The sequence below is a fragment of the Rhagoletis zephyria genome, unplaced genomic scaffold (assembly GCF_001687245.7).
Source record: "Rhagoletis zephyria isolate East Lansing unplaced genomic scaffold, Rhagoletis_zephyria_1.1 Rzeph_scaffold_00128, whole genome shotgun sequence".
NCBI classification, from domain to species: domain Eukaryota; kingdom Metazoa; phylum Arthropoda; class Insecta; order Diptera; family Tephritidae; genus Rhagoletis; species Rhagoletis zephyria.
The window spans coordinates 134,081-154,060 of record NW_016157212.1 but is presented as its reverse complement, the minus strand read 5'-3'; the positions used below and the strand labels follow the sequence as shown (position 1 = coordinate 154,060).

The window sequence follows — 19,980 nt, the reverse complement described above, 5'->3', positions numbered from 1 at the left end:
TAACGCAACCCTCTGCGGCAGAGAAATTTTGAATTCGATTTTCTAACATGTGGCAACTCCTTTCATGGAACTAAGGCTATGGTGTACACCCGAAGGACAAGGCCTTTCATGTGACACCTCATTTTTAAAAATCGAACGAACGATACAGAGTTTATGGCTTGGTGTTGAATATTTAACGCAACCATCTCCGAACTCGACTAAGAAGTTTCACTTCAAAAAAATTATTTAAGTTTGCCCATACTTTTTATAAGTAGACTATACCAAATGCTGTGTAATGAAAATAAACCCAAGCTAATTGATATGAGGTATATAAATATGCACGAGTAGGTAAGCAAACGTCCGTATTCAATGAACAATTCTTCGACTTCATGACTTGTCATTTACTCAAAGCAAGTGTCAAAAAGTTTGAAAGACTCCCAACCAAGCATATAAAAAGTTCGCTCAAAGTCATTTGGAAGTTAATTTGGCTGATGTGCAATGAACTGGAATAGTTGCGGTAAGATGACAGCGTTGAATAAAACTTAATGAAGTAATGCCACTGGGCGTGGGGTGTATATACCTGACATCGACTGAAGAAAGTTCGGAAACTCACGAATCAAAGGCAAGTAGGTAGTTACAGAGAAAACTTAATAAAGTGAAGGAAAGTGAAGTTTTATTCAAATTAAATTATTACTGGTGCATAAGTTTTTAGAATGATAAAAATGCTAATATGTATTTGTATCGCATATACTTTACTTTTTATGCTATGCATCACGTGATACTTCAGGGCTGGTCCGTAGATGTGCCTCTTCTGAGACATTCTCTGCTTAGAAAATGGAGGGAGAGTAGGTGCCCATTGATATCGATTGTTTGTAAGTTTAGTACAAATAGGTAAACCAGCCCTAATTTTCTCTTGTCCAAATTTTAAACCATCTGAAGCCGAAACACATGAGTGCTATGTAAGTGCTTGAAGTTCTGACCGAGTGTTAAAATGTCAGAAAGTACGCGACTTACGAAAGGTTTCAAGCCCATGGCGAACTGTAAGAACAACCATAGCGTCCTAGTGACCGATGGCCAGAACGTACTTAAATTATGGTGTTAACACTTTTCCACTCTATTGAATAGTAGCAGCACTTCAAGTAGTAGGTAAGATAAATCCGAACTCCAAGCCAACGGTGACGGAATCAATGCCCCACCGCTCTGCTTTATTGAGCTACAAATAGCAATTGCATGACTGAAACACAACAGAGCTGCTAGAGCTGGCGACCTGCCAGCTGAGCTATTCAAGAAGTTGATAAGGTCGGTTGGAGGACTAAAATTAAAGTGCGCTCAGCTCAACTCACAAGCAAGGCATCCCAGCCATATGCGCCAACTATGACGGGATCGGGCCGCGAATAAAGTTCTATCGAGCGTATTGTGTAAAAAGCTATTGCCCACTTTCAAGGAACTGGATGAGAGTTATTTGCGTGGCTTTAGACCTAGGTCTATCTAGTCTAAGTATAGTTAAACAATCTTGTAGCCATTTGAGCTTTATATGTTTTGTGCTTCTTTAATATAAAGTGAGTAAATAAATAGCAGTAATACGAAGCAGAAATACGAAGAAAAAGCTGGTGGTGGATTTTAATTATTTTTTGAAAATTTCAGTTCCGTAAATATGTATGTACATACATACATAAAAAATATTATAACACCATGGCCAATGAGGAATTTTATACGATATCATTGACAAAGTAGTAAGTACAGGGTGTATTATTTATTTTTGCGGAAAAAATTTATTAAATAAATTGGTCTTGGTACTTATCTAGCCTTTGTAGTGGTATTGGTCGTGATCTTAGCTTTGGTCTTGGTCTTTATCTTGGACTCTGTCTTGGTCTTGGCCTTGATCTCGGTCTTGGTCTTTGTCTTGGTCTTGGTCTTGGTCTTGGTCTTGGTCTTGGCCTTGCTCTTGATTTTGATCTTGGTATTGGTCTTGGTCTTCGTCTTGGGTTTGCTCTTGGTCTTGGTCTTGGTCTTGGACATGGTCTTTGTCTTTACCAAGGTCTTAGTCTTAGTCTTGGTTGTGGTTGTGGTCCTGGTCTTGGTCTTGGTCTTGGTCTTAGTCTTGGCCTTGCTCTTGATTTTGATCTTGGTATTGGTCTTGGTCTTCGTCTTGGGTTTGCTCTTGGTCTTGGACATGGTCTTTGTCCTTACCAAGGTCTTAGTCTTAGTCTTGGTTGTGGTTGTTGTCCTGGTCTTGGTCCTAGTCTTAAAAATTTAGTCCTAGTTTTGGTCTTGGTCTTGGTCTCGACCTTTGCCTTTGGCTTTGTCGCGGCCTTGATCTCGGTCTTGGTCTTTGTCTTGGTCTTGGTCTTGACCTTGATCTTGGTCTTGGTTTGGATTTTGGGCTTGGTATCGGTCTTGGTCTTGGTCTTGGTCTTTGTCTTGGTCTTGGTCTTGGTCTTGGTCTTGGTCTTGGCCTTGCTCTTTATCTTGATCTTGGTATTGGTCTTGGTCTTCGTCTTGGGTTTGCTCTTGGTCTTGGACATGGTCTTTGTCCTTACCAAGGTCTTAGTCTTAGTCTTGGTTGTGGTTGTTGTCCTGGTCTTGGTCCTAGTCTTAAAAATTTAGTCCTAGTTTTGGTCTTGGTCTTGGTCTTGGTCTTGGTCTTGGTCTTGGTCTTGGCCTTGCTCTTTATCTTGATCTTGGTATTGGTCTTGGTCTTCGTCTTGGGTTTGCTCTTGGTCTTGGACATGGTCTTTGTCCTTACCAAGGTCTTAGTCTTAGTCTTGGTTGTGGTTGTTGTCCTGGTCTTGGTCCTAGTCTTAAAAATTTAGTCCTAGTTTTGGTCTTGGTCTCGGTCTCGACCTTTGCCTTTGGCTTTGTGGCGGCCTTGGCCTTCGTCCTTGTATTTACATTCGTCTGTGAAAATTTTAAAAAATAGTAGAAACTAATATAAACACCCTATATGTATACTACTCATTCGCATACTCAATATATGTAAGTAATTCAATATTTGCTTACTTTCTGCATTGCGAGTTAAATTCCATATTGACCGCCAGCATTGCGCAGACCACCACCAAACAGCCGCTGAATTCTGGCCACATAACGCATTGATTGCCAGACGATGGCCTGGGCTCTTGCGTGCGGAATGTGAAATGCTTTCGATTGGTTTTTATGTGTTTTTTGTTTTTTTTTGGTGGCGACAATTGTAAATACTCCAAAAACAACAATAAAAAATTAGCAAGTGTTTGCAATGACATTTATGCTCGCCTACTGCGATTGTATTATTTTTATTTTTATTTTTATTTTTATTTTTATTTTTTGTTGTCCGTGGTCATCGAAACAGCGTGGGACATTTATGCGTTGATTGTTGCAAAAGTTTACCAAGCATTTTTTTATATGTATTTTCATTACAAACTGTGCTGCATTCGGCGTCACCGCAAAGTGGTTTTCATTGCAATTTCTCGGTATTTACTTACGACTGCGCATCGCTATTTTCTATTTTTTTTTTTGCCTGATCTGTGGCCACAAAATGGAAATATCCAACAGCAGCGCGATATGAATAAGAAAATATGAATTTTCTTCAATGAATTAATTTACCTATTTTTTTGATTGAATAGATCCACGAAAGAGCGAGCTCTTGAAGTTAAACATTTTTACAGAACCAAAGCTAACTAACGGTGAAGGCAATAAAAATTATAAAAAATGTTATGCTTAATTAAGGCGAATAGTTTTTTAGAAAAATGTATGTAGTTTTTTTAATCAACTTAGATGCTCTCAATTTTGTTTTGGATTTTTATATTTTATACTTTATTTTGATTTGAAAGATAACGTACATAGTTATATAACCGATTGAAAATAAAATTCTTGGTACTTTAAGAACTGGACATAATTGTTTTAGTAACTTGAAAAATTAACTTAATTTTTTTGGTAATTTTAAAACAAGATATTATTTTTTGTTATTAAATGAATGGACTTATATTTTTAGCAAAACAGAAATTTACCATAAATGTTTGACCATTTAAAAACTGAGCATATTTTCATTGCTTAAAACAGTATTCATGAGTTGTTGGATATTCAAAAATTAAGCTGATTGGCGGTAAAATGAAGAATGTATAAGAAAGATAAGACGATGAAATATAGTCAGTTTAGCTTTTTATATCGTAATTATTTGCCAAGAACTTTTTAGAAACATAAAATTTCATTCATTCTTCCTGGGCCATATTTTATTTCCAACTTTTAAACAACCATAAATCCTTGTCCAGATTAAAAAAAAATAGGTCGGGTTTTTAAGCTCTAAAAAGTGATAGTGTATTTTTATACCCGAGCGCACTTGTGCACAAGGGTATATTAATTTTGTTCACATAACGGTTGTTTGTAACAGCCAAAACGAATCGAGATAGATATAGACAAATGTATACATAAATGATCAGGATGAAAAAAGAAATCGATTAAGCCATGTCTGTCTGTCCGTCCGTCTGTCCGTCTGTCCGTCTGTCCGTCTGTCCGTGTACACGATAACTCGAGCAAAAATTGAGATATCTCAACGAAATTTGGTATGTAGGTTTCCCTTAATCCAAGGTAGGTTGGTATTGAAAATGGGCGAAATCGGACTTTAACCACGCCCACTTCCCATATAACGGTAATTTCCAGAAATACGAAAACTGCGATATTTTAGTAACTACTGAAGATAATTCACTCAAAATTGATATTTACAATAATTTTTAGACGAAAAATAAGAATATTATAAATTTTTGGAAAATGGGCGTAGCCACGCCCACTTATGGTTACATGTGTATATCTTGGTAACCGCTGCACCAATTTCTTCCAAACTTGGCACAGTTGTTGGCCTTGGTACAGCATAAAAAACCGCCGAAACTTTTTAAAATCGGACAATAACCACGCCCACATCCCATATAACGGTAATTTAGAGAAATACAAAATCTTCGATAAATCAGTAAATATTGAAGCTAATTTATTCAAAATTGATGCTTGCAACAATTCTTTACCAAGAAATACGTTTATGGTAAAATTTTGGAAAATGGGCGTGGCACCGCCCACTTATGATCACATATAAGTATATCGGTAACCGTTCTACCAATTTGTACCAAACTCGGTGTGGTTATTGTGCTTGCCACATATAAGCAAAACGTTGAAAATTATTGAAATCGGACTAAAATAACGGCCGATTCTCATATAACGGTAAATTTAAGAAATGCTTGAAACTTCAATATTTCGAAATTGAAGGACGCTAATTTACTCAAAATTGATACACTTCGGCTTACCATCTAGCGGAAGGTTTCGGAAGGGTGAAAAAACATATATTTATTACTTGCGCCGGGTATTTAATGTTCGGCTCCGCCCGAACTTAGACTTTCTTACTTGTTTTAAAGCGATTTATTAAAATTTATGAAAAAATATTACAACTACATTAACCAAATAAAAAACGCTGCAAAATGGTTAAATGCTGTTAAGATTTCAAAACAAAGTTGCAACCTAACAAAATCATAAAAATGTATTCAACAATTAAATATTGATAGATTGCTTTCTAATTGAATTGTTGCGGAATTCTTTAATTAAGCTTACACTTTGAATAGAGTTGCCAACTATCGAGATTTAAATATACGAAAAATAATAATTATATGTACATACTAATTGTGGAAAACATTCATAGCATGGCCTACTGGGCATATTCCCTTCAAAAATTTCTTTTGAAAACTATTTAAACAGGGTTGCCAATTTTAAAAAATAAAAACAAATTGCTTAAATAACTTACATATGTATGTATGTGTGCACTTATTTAGTAGATGCGCTTAGGTATAGTAAAAGGCGGTGAAAAACCTTTTACGTAGAGAGAAATCCAAAAAGAGCTGCCATCATTTAAATTTAAACCCAAGCTAAATAAAAAATACTAAGTCTACATAACACTACATACAAATTTTCCAAAATATTACTGCATTTAATTACATTTAAAGAACTTTCCGCAAAATATTTGCTTGTTAGGGTTGCCACCTTAAAAACTTTAGTTATTATTTGCAAAGAAAATAGATTGTATGTATGTACACCAATTTTGTTTGAGATGTCTCTATAAACGTTGCTTTTGATTTTACTCACTTGAATATTTGTATTCATTTTTATTTTTTTTTTGTAACGGCGATTTTTTATAAAGGGACTTAATGACAATCAAAAAAAGTGGTGACTTTAAACCACATAAATTTTGTCTCAGGAACTCTCTTGTGCACACGCATTTACAAGCTGCAAATATCTGTGGCCTTTTGAAAAAAAAAAAAACACTTAAGGGAATTAAGCTTTTTTTTTAATTTTAGAAAAAATGTAATGAATTCTCTAACAGCTTTGGTGAAGCTTTATCAATAGAGTGGCATCCCAAACCAAAATTATGTTCAGTTATTACTCTAAATATTGGCTTAAACTACAATAATTAAGTGCTTTAAACAAAAACAGCCGAACTGGACTTAAGTGGTTCATATCTACAGCCATTTTTCCTTCATTTGAGCCCCATGTGAACATTTTATTTATTGTTGGGATTAAAATAGTGCCCATGAAAATGCTCACACACGCAAACACTTACAGACATAAAAACATAAATTAAGCGCACAAGAATAAGTATAAAAATCTGCAAACGAATAAAAGTTGCTACAGATATCAGCTCAGCGCAACGCACCAGCGCCATAAAGTATGCTATACAAAATTTAACGCACCGGAACGGACAACATACATACACATAATGTCCCTAGAGCAGCAATGAGAATAAACAATGGCTGAATTTTTTTTTCGAGCCTAAAGAAGCAAACATAAAAAACTAAAAATAAATAAAATAAATAAAATAAATAAAATAAAAAAGCAATAAAAAGGTAAAACGGAAAGTAGAATTTGCCATTCTGCCGTAGCGAATGCGAATGTAAAGGGAAAATATTTTGCCTCAAAAGTTTTAAATTTTTTATCGCATTTCGCATGCAAGTGAATTTGAGGGCAGCATAAAAAGAAAAGCAAAAAAAAAAAGCCTTTTCTCGCTTCACTGCACAAGAAGTGCGGGTCACTGCGAATTTCTGAATTTCTGTAGGGCAGTTTTCATGTCACCGAGTGGCTAGAAGGATAGCCGGGGCAGGCGAGTAGTGTAAGTTGTTACGCATACGGCGCGCACGGGTAACAGCTTATTGATTTTACACCTTTGTCCGTAGGCGTTGGAAAAGTTATTTGCTGAAAGTGTTAATTTAATTATAGCTGCGGGAGAGTTAACGCACAGTTTAGTTAATACCAATAATAATATCAACGGCAATAGCACCTGTTCGAAATTAGTCAGCAATTATGTAGTTAACAAAGTTAAGTTAAGTGGAAAAGTTACAGGAAATCTAATTTTAATTGGCCTGTAATTGATATGCGCTAACTGACCTTTGGGAGCATGAGCGGGGAGAAAAAATATAAATTTAAATTTTTAGAATATCTACAAAATTTTTTTTTCTTACCTAATACCAGCAACTCCTTAAATACAACAAAAAATAGTCGCTTAAGTTGCCAGCCAGCTACCACTTTATTCTTCAAATTCAAAAACTTCTCAAGCAGCAAATTACCCGTTGATGTGTCCATGTGAAAATGATAAATTACTCTTTCAAACTGGAATTCGTTGAAATTTCATCACAACGCTATAGAAGTTCATCCACTTTTGTGCTGAACTTGCCTTTTCAGCAGCCAGCGAAGTGATAACAATGGCGAAATGTAATGAAAGCGCATTTTTGTTGCATATTTAAGGGCGGCATAGCGTGTAGCTGTCTTTTAGTGACCATAGTGGCGCATACTTGATAGTTTTTGCTACACTCCACTATGTTTGAAGTATGGCAGGCAGTCAAGCAAGTATCGAAGGCAGCCAACTAACCCAGCAGAGAATAGAGTCGGTGAACGGTGTTAGATAAGTACCCAGTGGGAAAAGTAGTAATGCATTCCTTATGAGTTTTAGATTGTAATCAGCTTTCTAATGTATCATATACACATAGCTGTGTGTGCAACATATACGCCCTGTAGCACCACATAGTTGGCTAGCACGTTTACTGTAGGCGTTAAAAGTCATATGATTTAAAAATAATTAAATATGGGCGTGGAATGTTTTTCTGCAGCATTCTTGACGAACATATATATTAATTTCTTCATGTATATAAAAAATTTAAAGTGATTTTGGATTGTGCCAATAAAAATGGTAAAATTGGAATTTTTGTTTCGCAAATCATCGTTATTATAATCAGTGTATTTTTTTTTTTCTTATTTGGTGACACACTAGTTACATCACTCTAGATGGGTTCGCTTCGGCAAGAAGAAACTCTCGCCGTTTAATTTTAAAATTTTTATGTACATAACTTAAAATTTAAAACGAAAAAATCGTTAAATATCAAAAATTACGCGTAATCGGCAACGATATGATTAAAAAAAAAAGTGAAATCTTTTATTAAGAGCCAGAGATTGGAGGAAAGTGGGAGCATATTATCTCGCCTAGGGCCATCATTCCACGATATATTTTTCTTTTCAAAACAATAAAAACTAATGAATAAATGCAAATTTAATTAAAAGAAGAAAAAAAGAAATTAAGTGAAAATAATTACAAAACTATATCTATTTAAAATTTAAATGAACTAAAACAAATATTTTTTTTAAACAATAAAATCTAAAAGTTAAATTATTAAATAAAATAAATCATAAAAAGGAAAAGTCCTTAAAAAAGATTATTTTTAAAACAGAATAAAATTAAAAAAAAAATTAATTAAAAAAGATGTTTAGACCATCAGTCTAAATATTCCCACAAAATAATGTCCAGCCCTAATATTCTGACACGTTAGGGATCCGCCCTAATGTAGGCATATGTAGACACAAATACATACATATACATATACGCGCTAACACTAATATTCCGGCCGTTAACTATTATATCCCGCCGGACAGTGAACTTTCGTTAAGTTTCCCCTTGAAGCGGTAGCTAACTGTCCGGCGGTCTAAAGTAAAATTCGGTAAATCCTTTACTTCACTTCTTTTTGGAAGATCAAAGCGGAAGCATCGCAGCTACCAGGCCTCTTCACCACAGGTAATCTCATTGTCACGAGAAGCAAATATTCTTAGTTGAAATAAGTTGACGCCAATAAATATTAAAAAAATACTAATACAATTGCGTTTTATATCTTTTCTTTTATCATCAATAAAACCACGGATGCGCTCATTCGAATTCCCTGCGGCGCAACTGGGTTTCTTCAAAGAAAAACCAATTGAATTAAAAAATAAAGAATAAATAAAATAAGATTCTAAAAATTAAACAAAATTTAAAAAGAATATGTTTCTTTTTTAAACAATAAAATCTAAGCATTAAAAGAAAAGTACACTAAAAATAATTCACAAAAGAAAAAATTAAAAAGTTCCTAAAAATTAGATGAAGTTAAAAAAATATTCTTTTTAAAAGAATACCATCTAAAAATTTAAAGACAATATAATTGAGAAAGAAAAAAAATAAAAAAAAAATAATTTACAAAATACATATTTTTCTTTTTAAAACAAAATCTAACAAGTAATTTTTAAGCAAAAAACAAAACCGACTTCAATTTTCATGTACAAATTTAGGAGCACCGTTAATTTTGTTCATGATCCAATAGTCGGATCTAAACCAGATTAGTATGGGATCTCTGAGACACTACCTTTCCCATGCAAAAAGAATTATCGAAATCGGTTGACGTGGTCCAAAGTTATGCGGTAACATATATAAAAAAAAAAATATTCCTACGAACTGATAACCTACTCCGTTTTTTGCGAGTCGGTTAAAAATGAAATGAAAAATGCATACATATAAAACCGGGTGGCAGATGGCGCTATTGGCACTAGAGTGATGGTTTATATCGAGCAGACTCTCGCAGAACTCTGCACATTGCAATCCACATATTTCTGAAAACATACATACATACATATGTACGCTCTTAAGTCCCATATAATTAGCGCAGTAATTAAGCGCAAAAATAGTAGCACAAAAATTCAGTGTGCAACTAAAAACCATACAACAACACAAGTACTTATATTGCAGATGCACGTGAAGTACTTGTTGGAACAAATGGCTCGAGAGCGAGAATTACTGCAATGAGCAATAAGAGTTCATGTTGCACAAATTTAGAAAGCTGCACTTGGCTAAGCTAGACGATAAAAATGAAAGTACTAAATATGTATGCATGTAAGTAGGTACTGTAAAGAGAAAACATGCACCAGTAGGAAAGAATAAATTAGTTTCTATTAGTTACAGGTAGATACTAGTACAATCAAAATAAGTAATGTTTTCAATCCAATAACTAACTTGGCCTTTAAAACCCAGTTTTTTATTGCATTTTATATGGAAAAATAATAGTAATTTAAATTGGTAATTGCCGCTATTTCACCACTATTCTCCCTTATCACACTTCTTGTACCGCATTCCAACGGTATACCCTCTGAGCTAAGGATGCCTGAAGTAAAATGTCGTTGCGTTTTCTAATTTCCCAATCTGCGCCTATCTTATGTCTAATGAAAGCAGACCGAAATAAAATTCAAGCAGTCCAAGCTCAACAATTTTCAAAAGCTGGTCAGAGTGAACATGACCGGGGCTATGTGAAACGCAGAGCTGGAGGTGTTACTAAGATACTTCCCCTTATACATATGTACATATACGCATTTAGATAAAACAGCAGGCAACCCTATTTAAAAAAATTAAGCCTTATCTAACGTGTTTAATGCAACGACTGACCTTATAATTTTTTAGACAGGTGGCAACACTATAAAAAAAAAAAAAAATAAAACCTTACTGCACATCTGGAGGCCAAGTTCTTTCATTTCACAACTCACTCTTTAGTCCAACGAACAGCCCACATCTTATAATTTTTCGTACAGGCGGCAACCCTTTTCAAAAAATAAAACCTCACTGCACATCTGAATACCCCAGTTTTTAATTTGAATGAACTGTGCAAATCTGATCTGTGCATTAATCAAAAATGCCTTCACGCATTATATGTAGGGTAGTAATTTTTAAATAGGTGCCAACCCCACTATAAAAAAAAACCATATCCTTTCACTTGGTACCTCATTTTTTAGTCCAAAGAACGGTGAAAACATATTATTTTCCGCAAGGTGGCAACCCTATTCAAAAAATAATAAACTATTGAACATCTAATGGCCAAGCCTTTTCATTTCACATCTGACTTTTTGTAATTCAACGAACTGATCTTATAATTTTTTTGAGAGGTGGCAACCCTATAGAAATTAAAAGTACTAACGAAAATACCCCTATCGAAATACCGAGCCGAATCTAATCTAGGTTAATCTAATCTAATGAAGTCTACTCCTTTCTGGTCTAATCTAATCTAGTTTACAGTATTGTGGTTTAATCTAATCTAATTTAATCTTTAATAACTTATCCAATTCAATCTAATTTATTCTGCTGGAACCTCTCCCGTAAATCTCTCGTAATGGGTCATCACATAAAATCCCTAAATACCTTAATACCTACTACTTCTCTTTCTCTACTTGATTTAGCAATCACAACTGAACGAATTCGTAGAAATTAGAATTATTAAAACATCACAAGGTAAAATTATTCTCACAATTCGTCGGCCATGATTTTTTCTGACGTTCGCAAGCATTTTAAAATCAAAAATGATCGTTTTGATCTAATTTTTATTCAAAACATTTGGGATCACGTATAAAATAAGTAAATTACCAAGACAATTGGGATGAATATTTATGTACATATGGCAGTGACAATGGCCGAGTGAGCAAAGCACTAGCGTGCCATTTAAGTTTAAGATTTCACTGCTAAAAAAATTATTTGTATTTTTATTTAATTAAATTTTTATACTAAAGTATTCAAGTTTATTTCCTAATCAAATTGTTGGTAAACAAATATTTCTTAGCTTCGTTTTTGCGTCTTTTACAGTACAGTTTTCCATTTTTATGACCTGTGACAGCTTACTGAATAGCGGCATAAATGTTATTGCCAATGACTTAAAAAAATTTAGAAAATTTTCGAAATACATATTTATATGCAAACATACGGTTTATGCATAAGCAGTTTACAATGATTCACTTTTTTTCGAAAATCCGTGACTACGCGATAGTTTCAAGGACCACTCGGCATTGTGTTTGCTCTAGGAACATTTTCTTAGAGCAAGAGGAATCAATTTGGTATATGTAGTTGTAAGGTACTGTTTGATCTTAAAGTTCCAAAAGTATCTACATACTTAACGAATTTACCTAACAGCCACCCAAATCTATTCACGTTGCTCTGAGAAGATGGTAAGTAAAGTAAAGCCATGTAAAGTGATCCTCGAAAATTTCGCTAAGTAACAGCTATTTATCGGAAAAAATTCTACAACACTAATATAAGTAAATAGTCTGACGATATCAGCCTTTTCCTGCATAAGTATGTACATATATACATATATTCGATGTATATTGTTTTTTTTTTAATATAAAAAAGAGACATTTACCTTCAAACCTGCAAGTAAACATATGTATGTCTCACTCTCTCTCTCTATCTTGATTTCAAAGTGTTTTGTAATTGTATGTCTTTCCTGCCGAGCCTTTGAACCTAAGCAAAAAAAAAAAACCTCTTAAAAAATTTTATTGACGCATGTAAGCCACATTCACATGAACACCCCTAAATAGCAATTCAAGCTGTATGTGCGTATGCATTTATGTGTGTAAAGAAAAAAAAACAACAAAGCCAGCCATACGACAGTTAACAAGAATGAATTTATGTAAATTGTTACACGAAAAAATTTACATGCACGCACTAATTACCACAGCACGGCACAGCACAGCACAGCTCGCACACTTACTCATACATACAACACGCACACGCTACATATGTATGTGCATGAAAGGATGGTTGGTTGGTTGCGTCAAAAAATATGCAACACTTGTACTATATATGCAGCATAAATAAAGAAAAATATATACACACACACACACACACACTTTTACAAATGGAAAATTTTTAGAAAGAACTAACAAGAACTTTTTATATTTTTTGCTCTGCAGTGTGTGCAACATTAACAACGAAATATATTTTAATGGCAGCGCTTAAAAGTATGCAGCATGCAGCGAAATAAAGCTTAAGGCGGCCAAAAGTATGCTATACTTATACGTTGAGCTAGCAGAGTGCAAAAGTGTAAAGTACACAGCGCTGCAAAGGCCAATTCGCAATAAATATTTATAATGCTGAAAGAGTGCATTACTAAAAATTACTATTGTAATTACAACAACATTGCGATTACATGAAATTAAACAGAGAAGAGTAACGACTTAACAAAAAGAAAATAAATTAAACAAATTAAAAATCAAAGCAAAGGGTAAATCGAAGAAGTGAAGAGCGCAAATGTGAAAGTGAAACTATGTAGAGAGTGCACTTACAAAGCGAATGACTAGAAATACAATAACAAAGGAGCTCACTAATTGCTGCACACAAAGAAGCGCACCAAAAGCAAAGTCAAGAATACGACGAAGCAAGACTACAACAGATTACCAACTGAGTAAAAGCAACTACTACACGAGTACTTGGAATTGTTGAAAGTAATTGTAAGAAACTTAAGAATCAAAAAAAAAAAAAAAAATTACAATCTTAGTGCATACATACAATTGCAATATCTACACAATGACTATATGTATGGCGAAAGCAACAACTGCATCGAGCAAGCAACGAGCGAATCCTTGTCAACACAAAGCATAGAACGGCAAGATTAGGACGCTTTAAGGAAGATAGTGGCTTTCCGCAACATAGCACTTGAAAGCCTCAACTATCCGCTTACTTTTGCGCAATTGACAGCTACAAGTGTTTGAATTTAAGATTTTCGAAAGTTGCTTTAAGCAAAAGAAGAAGAAGAAGAAAAAGATTACAGCACTGCAGACATGGCGGAAGGCGACAATTACGATGATGAGGTAAATTTATTTATAACTATTTTGGAAAAAATTAAGCTTTTCAGTCTTTAAGTAATCTAACGGGGCGATTCTGGCAACGTAAGACAATTGTCAAGTCTCGCAGCTATCTTGAAAGCTCTTCTTTCGAAAGACTAACTGCAAGAAATGGTAACGACGAGGTCTTAGCGTTATGCTGTTGGCCTTTTAGCAATAAGTGCTTTAAAAATTAAATTAAATTTAAAAAACATATACAAATATTTTAATAATAAAAAATAATAAAAAAATAATATTAAATTTAAAAAAAGAAAATAAGTAATAAAATGAAATATGTTAAAAAATGAAATAAAATTGAAAAAATAAAATAATTTTTTTTTTAATAATATGTTTAAATTAAACAAAAAAAAAAAATTTATCATAATCTTAAAAAAAAAATAAAATGAAAAAATGTATTTAATTTTAAAACAAAATCTAAATATTAAAAAAACTAATTAAAGAATACAAAAAAATAAAATAAGATCCTAAAAATAAAATTAAATAAAAAATGCTTTTCTTTATAAAACAATACAATTAAAAAATTCAAAGAAAATGAAATTTACAAAAGAAAAATAAATTAAATTAAAAAAGAAGCAAAATAAATACAATAAGTCTAAAAATTAAAAAATATATTACTTTTATAAAAATTACATCTTAACATTTAAAGAAAATTTAACTAAAAAAAGAAAAAATATTCACCAAAGAAAAAGCTAAAATAACTTCAAATAAGTTCCTTGTAAACCTCAAAAATTTACTTAATGTCGTATGGAAAATCGGTTTGTGTACGATGTTTACGTGGTTACTAGGCTCCATGTATACCCATATTAATCAAAAAATCTAAGTAAAGACCATGAGAGAATGATTGGCCTGAAGTCCTGAGGAGAAACAAGAGAGCTCTTTCCGTCCAGCGTTTGAAAACGTTGATATTTTTAACCTGCAAAAATTCGACCAAAGTTTTGACTTTGACCAGCTACTATAATTCGTTTGTAACTTAACCTAATAATAAGTTTCAGTAATATATGAATTTTTTTTTTTAATTTTGTACGTAATTTTTGTATAATTTTCACGGTTTATTTAAGAACTTCGAATTTTTTCAAACCAAGGTAGTGGCTCTTAAAAAATTTTTCTTAATTTTGAAATTTTCGTGGAGGTCTTTGTTTTGTACGTAGAACAAAATTTAGATGTTGATATTCTTAAGTACCACTCTAATGTATATGGCTCCAAAGGCGGATCTAGAGTGACATTTTTTTTTGGGAGAGGACTTTTACAACACTGTTCCCTCCTTAGCAACCATCTAAACTACCGACTTTTCATAATATGTATTTAGGCGGGGGTTGCCACCTGTTAGAAAAAATTTAAATTTACAAAACAGGTATCAAACCGGACAAAAATAGATACATTTAAGGCGCAGTGAAACAAGCCGGGTATATGCGAGTATTTTGTATCTTCGTTGACAAAAAATCCTTGTGGCTATGTATTTCGTTGTCGTTCGTGCCACGTTCATTTATGCAACATATACAATAACTAAGCGCTTGCAAAACCCATCATTCAATACTAACATTTTTATAACGGTTAATAACTTTCCAGTCTCACACAAACTATTTATTACTTCTAAACCTTTTTTACATTCGAAATCGCATTAACAAATGCCTCTTATTTAGTTATCGAATTCTACAAATACTCAACGCATTTCAAACTTTACCAGCTGTTACGCCCGCAAATATGCAATAAACTTTTGCAAATCGATTGCTGATATGTTGCTTCAGTAGCATTTTTCTTCGCCAAGTTTTACTTAGCGTTTTATAGCCTATTTTCGCCAGACACGTTTGCGGCTCTTTAACAAAATCAACGGAGCAAAGTTTGCTACGCGTTCTAAAACTCTCGAGATGTATAGCTAGCTGTCGATTCGTTACAATTTTCCAATTGGCAGGCAAAAGGTGAAAAAAATAATACTTGGCACCGCAAAAAAAATCAATTGCATTCACTGGAATTTCATTCAACTGTTGAAATAGTTTGTTAGCCAAGAAATTTGTGGTGGGGGTGGTAGGCTGCTTTGCGGTGGGTTTTGCAGTACTACGAACGCCACCGATGCGAGTTAAAAAGTATTAACTCGTTGAAAAGAAAATCTGTGTGAAAAGTTGAAGACATTTTGTCAAACTTTTATTTGCGAATTGAAAACGCGTAATGCGTGGAATTACAAACTTTTAGCAACAGTTGTTTGATGCTTTAGAACGAAATAACTTTGGTGAAGATGTGCTAGTTTTTCTTAAAAATTTTCCAAGCTGAAATTTTTAGATATTTCATGAGCTTTCGGTGACGCTTTCACTTCAGCTTTCACTTAATGAAATGTGCTAAACGGAATGTAGTAGAATTACTTCACCTATATCACTGACGATCAGAGTAAGCTTTTACTCTGACTGCATCCATATGGAATCTATAGAAAGTTTTAAAAGGTATCTCCCAAGGTACTTTTTTAGGGATAAGTGTTCCCAGGTAGACACTGACAGCGCTTAGATACCCGAGGGAAAGCCGAGAAGCTCATAGAAGGTCGCTTTATGGCCCGCTCGAATAGTCCCATTAGTGGTATATTCGCTGAGGAGGCTATGAATGTAAGCACGCGTTCCTTTACGGATTGAATTGCCTTTTTACCTCCAAACCGGTCCCTACGCTTGGACATCGAGCAGTATCCCTGCTACTTGAGGTGCCTGTGGAGGAGAAGTCCGTGGCGGAATAGGCAAAGAGAACTCTCGCGGCTAGTCGGAATAGCGTCGAGTCAAAAAACATTTTCATGTCTAATCCGTTGACACTACTTAGCTCTGTGGAAGCATTGAACTAACAAAAACACTTCCCGAAACTTCCTCTTTTAACGAGGGACAAAGGCGAATGATGCATTGGAAAGTTAACGTTTTCGACGGGGTATAAAGCAGAGATTTCAAGTTAGCGAATTCACGTCCACCAGCTCACTTACCTAGTCATTAAAAGTTCGTAGGACAGGAAGAGTTTATGGGGCTTTGATCTCCGTTTCGATCTATCTAATCATCTCTGACCAAAGTGGAAGATGCTTGGCCTGTCATCCCTAGTTTTGTTAGAGCTTTCTCTATGTAACTGACACCAATGTATAAGCTTGCAAGGAGTGAAGTAAAGGCACATTGCTTAGGTGTAAGCCTGGCAGAAGAATTTCGCCGTCTACTATTAAAACCAGACGAAGTCTCTTAGGATCGCCGTTAGGTATTTATATTTTTGGCTGCGCTAAGTTCCGCAACGTTAGATTGTCTCTTTGCTTTATACCGAACTTCTCTCTCTCTCTCGACATGCATTCAGGGCTTTTTTAATGATTGGTTCTACCTCTTTTACCACTTCACCTCAACTGAAGGTCTTTATTCATAGCGTACCGCTTCTTTGTCAAGCGGTATATTGTTACTTCCGTCTGTTCTCGACTGGACTCCCAATATAAGATATAATTCGCGGTACAGCTCCGTTTACCTTGTATATCTTTTTCTTCACTACTTTTACGTAGTCTTTCATGCCTTCTGAAAATTGGCCAGCAGTCCAAGATCTTATGCGATGTTTTCTTACAATTACTGCAAATTTATCTGTACATTATTTAGAGCTTAGTAAGAAAGTTACGTCTTCTGGTAAGCACGCCCCAGTTTTGCTCTAATGTGTCAGTCATCTGCACTGCCCTGAAAAGTTAAACTTTTAGACGCCATCATACATTGTGTTCTACAGCCTACGGGGCCTGCATTAAAGCGATCCCAGTGATTTTGACATTCTTCCATGTGGAATTAAACTTCCAATTGCCCATACGTCTGCTTTCTCGGATATATCCGACAGCCGGCATTGGCCTTCACCTCATTACATCTAAGCTCACCTATTCTAATCAATTCTTAGCTATGAATCCTGAAAGAAAAAAATACTCTCAGGCCCGTATTCGTTCAACAAATTATGTCAGTAACAACAGTTAATGGTGTGTAACAGACTTTTCTAGGTTCAAGATTCAATGATGCAAAAAATATCAATTACTTCCACAAAAGAAACTGCCAGCGAAAACTGCTGGTGATGATGGTGGAAAAGTATTAAATAAAATGAAGTGTAGCGAAAAAGCGGCAAAGTCATTCATAACAACAAAAACTTATGAGTTAGTGGAAACATTTGTGAGCGTAAAAATTCAATTAACTACAGCCTCAATTAATTCCATATAATATTGCAGCATTTTGCGCTTGAATGGAAGCCTAATTAGGTGAAAGCGAAGAGATGAGCAACACTAAATGGAAAAGGATATACACAAAAGTTACTAGGAGATTATGATGCAGAAAGCCAAAGTGAAGAAAAAAGAGGTCAAGAAAATGTTGGTGGAGGAAATCGCGAGGGAGTATGCAAAAATCATAAGTTTTATAATAAACATCAAAAAAGAGCCGCTAATTTTTACTTCTTATTTTTTTAAGGGAAATATACGAGTTTTGCGCAGGAAAAAAAAAACTTTAATTTATTTTATGACATTAACTAAACTTAAAATTCAGATTTAAATGTAGCGTAAAATCGGAACATTGTCGAAATAGTCTCAAAATTCTTGAAATTAGCAATACAAGTTGTTACAAAAACACCGAAAGGGAGCGAAAAAATCCCAAAAGCTCACGAAAAGGTGGAAAAAAGTCCCGAAAATTTCCAAAAATACCTTATGGACAGTGGAAAAGGGTGGGGAAAGAGTCTCGAAAAATCTTAGGAAAACACGTGAAGATGCCATAAGCCGAATAACGTTCTGAATAACAAACGGCAGAGGGCAACAAAAAATGTTCCATTAATACCGAAAATAATCCCGAAATAGCTCAAAAATACCCAAAAATCGCTTACGGAAAGTCTCTCCAAACCCAAACGGACAGGTAAACCTCCAAGAATTCTCAAAAAATCACAAAAAATCAATTCGAAAATACTGCAAAGTATCGAAAAAACCGGAAATACACCGAAAAAGGTCCAACAAATCCCAAAATATCACAAAAATGCCCAAAAAAAATTCTAAGGGAATGTCGGAAAAGGTTGAAGATAAGTTCCGAAAAACTTAAAAAAAATTAAAAAGAAAATCTGTAAAGTCCCGAAAATATAAAAGGGTGCCGTGAAACTCCAATAATTCTCAAAACATACTAAAAAATATGCCGAAAATACTGTAAAATATCGAAACATCCCAAAAAATTTCTAATAAATCCCTAAATATCATAAAAATTTCTTATGAATAAGTTCCAAACGGACCCGTCAAGTTCCAAGCATTATCAAAACTTCACATAAATTAGTTTCGAAAATATGGTACAGGATCGAAAAATCTCAAAAAAAAAGTTCCAATAAGTCCCGAAATATCACAAAACTGCCTAAAATTCTTTAAAGAAAGTGGGAATTTTTAAGAGAAAAGTTCCGGTAGATTTTGGAAAAATGTTATAAGGTTCAAAACAAAAATGCCGCATATACCGAAAGGTCGCGTAAAGTTCCAAGAATTTTCAAAACAATCAAAAAATTAAAAATAAAAATACTGTAAAGTATCGAACAAAATCTCAGCGAACTCCCGAAAAAGTTCAATAAAATCCTGAAACATTCCAAAAATGTCGAAACATGTTTAAAGGAAAAATTAAAAGGGTTAGTGAAAAGTCCCGAAAAACGAGAAAGGGTAACGAGAAAATGTCGATAAATACCGAGAAAAATCTGTAAGGTCCCAAAGAAAGTCCAAAGAAAGTTGTAAAGTTCCAAAAAATTTCAAAACATTCTAGAAATAACGCCGAAAATACTGTAAAAACATACTGTATCGAACAAAATCTTTCTTAAACTCCCGAAAAAGTTCAAATGATACAACATTCCAAAAATGCCGAAAAATCTCCAATAGAAAGTTTGAAAAAGTTAGAGAAGAGTCCCGAAAAATTCCAAAAAAAATGAATCCCGAATAAAATACGACAAGATGCAATGAACTCTGAAGAGTAAAGAAGAAACATGCAAGCCTGAAAAAGCATTCCGATAAATCGCTTAAAGCTTCTCGAAAGAAAAAGCAATTTTTCAGGATTTTTTTTCGTGCAGCGAACACAAAAC

The 19,980-nt window shown here is 34.1% G+C and overlaps 1 protein-coding gene across 1 annotated transcript in view; it reads left to right on the top strand.

Moving 5' to 3' along the window:
- Positions 1–19,980, top strand: part of Dpp10 (Dipeptidyl peptidase 10) — a 127,292-nt gene that overhangs the window by 51,835 nt on the left and 55,477 nt on the right. The window contains exon 2 of the mRNA XM_017637139.1: positions 13,006–13,902. Coding sequence (XP_017492628.1) covers positions 13,873–13,902 — 30 coding nt within the window. The 5' untranslated portion in view covers positions 13,006–13,872. The remainder of the gene's footprint in view (positions 1–13,005; positions 13,903–19,980) is intronic.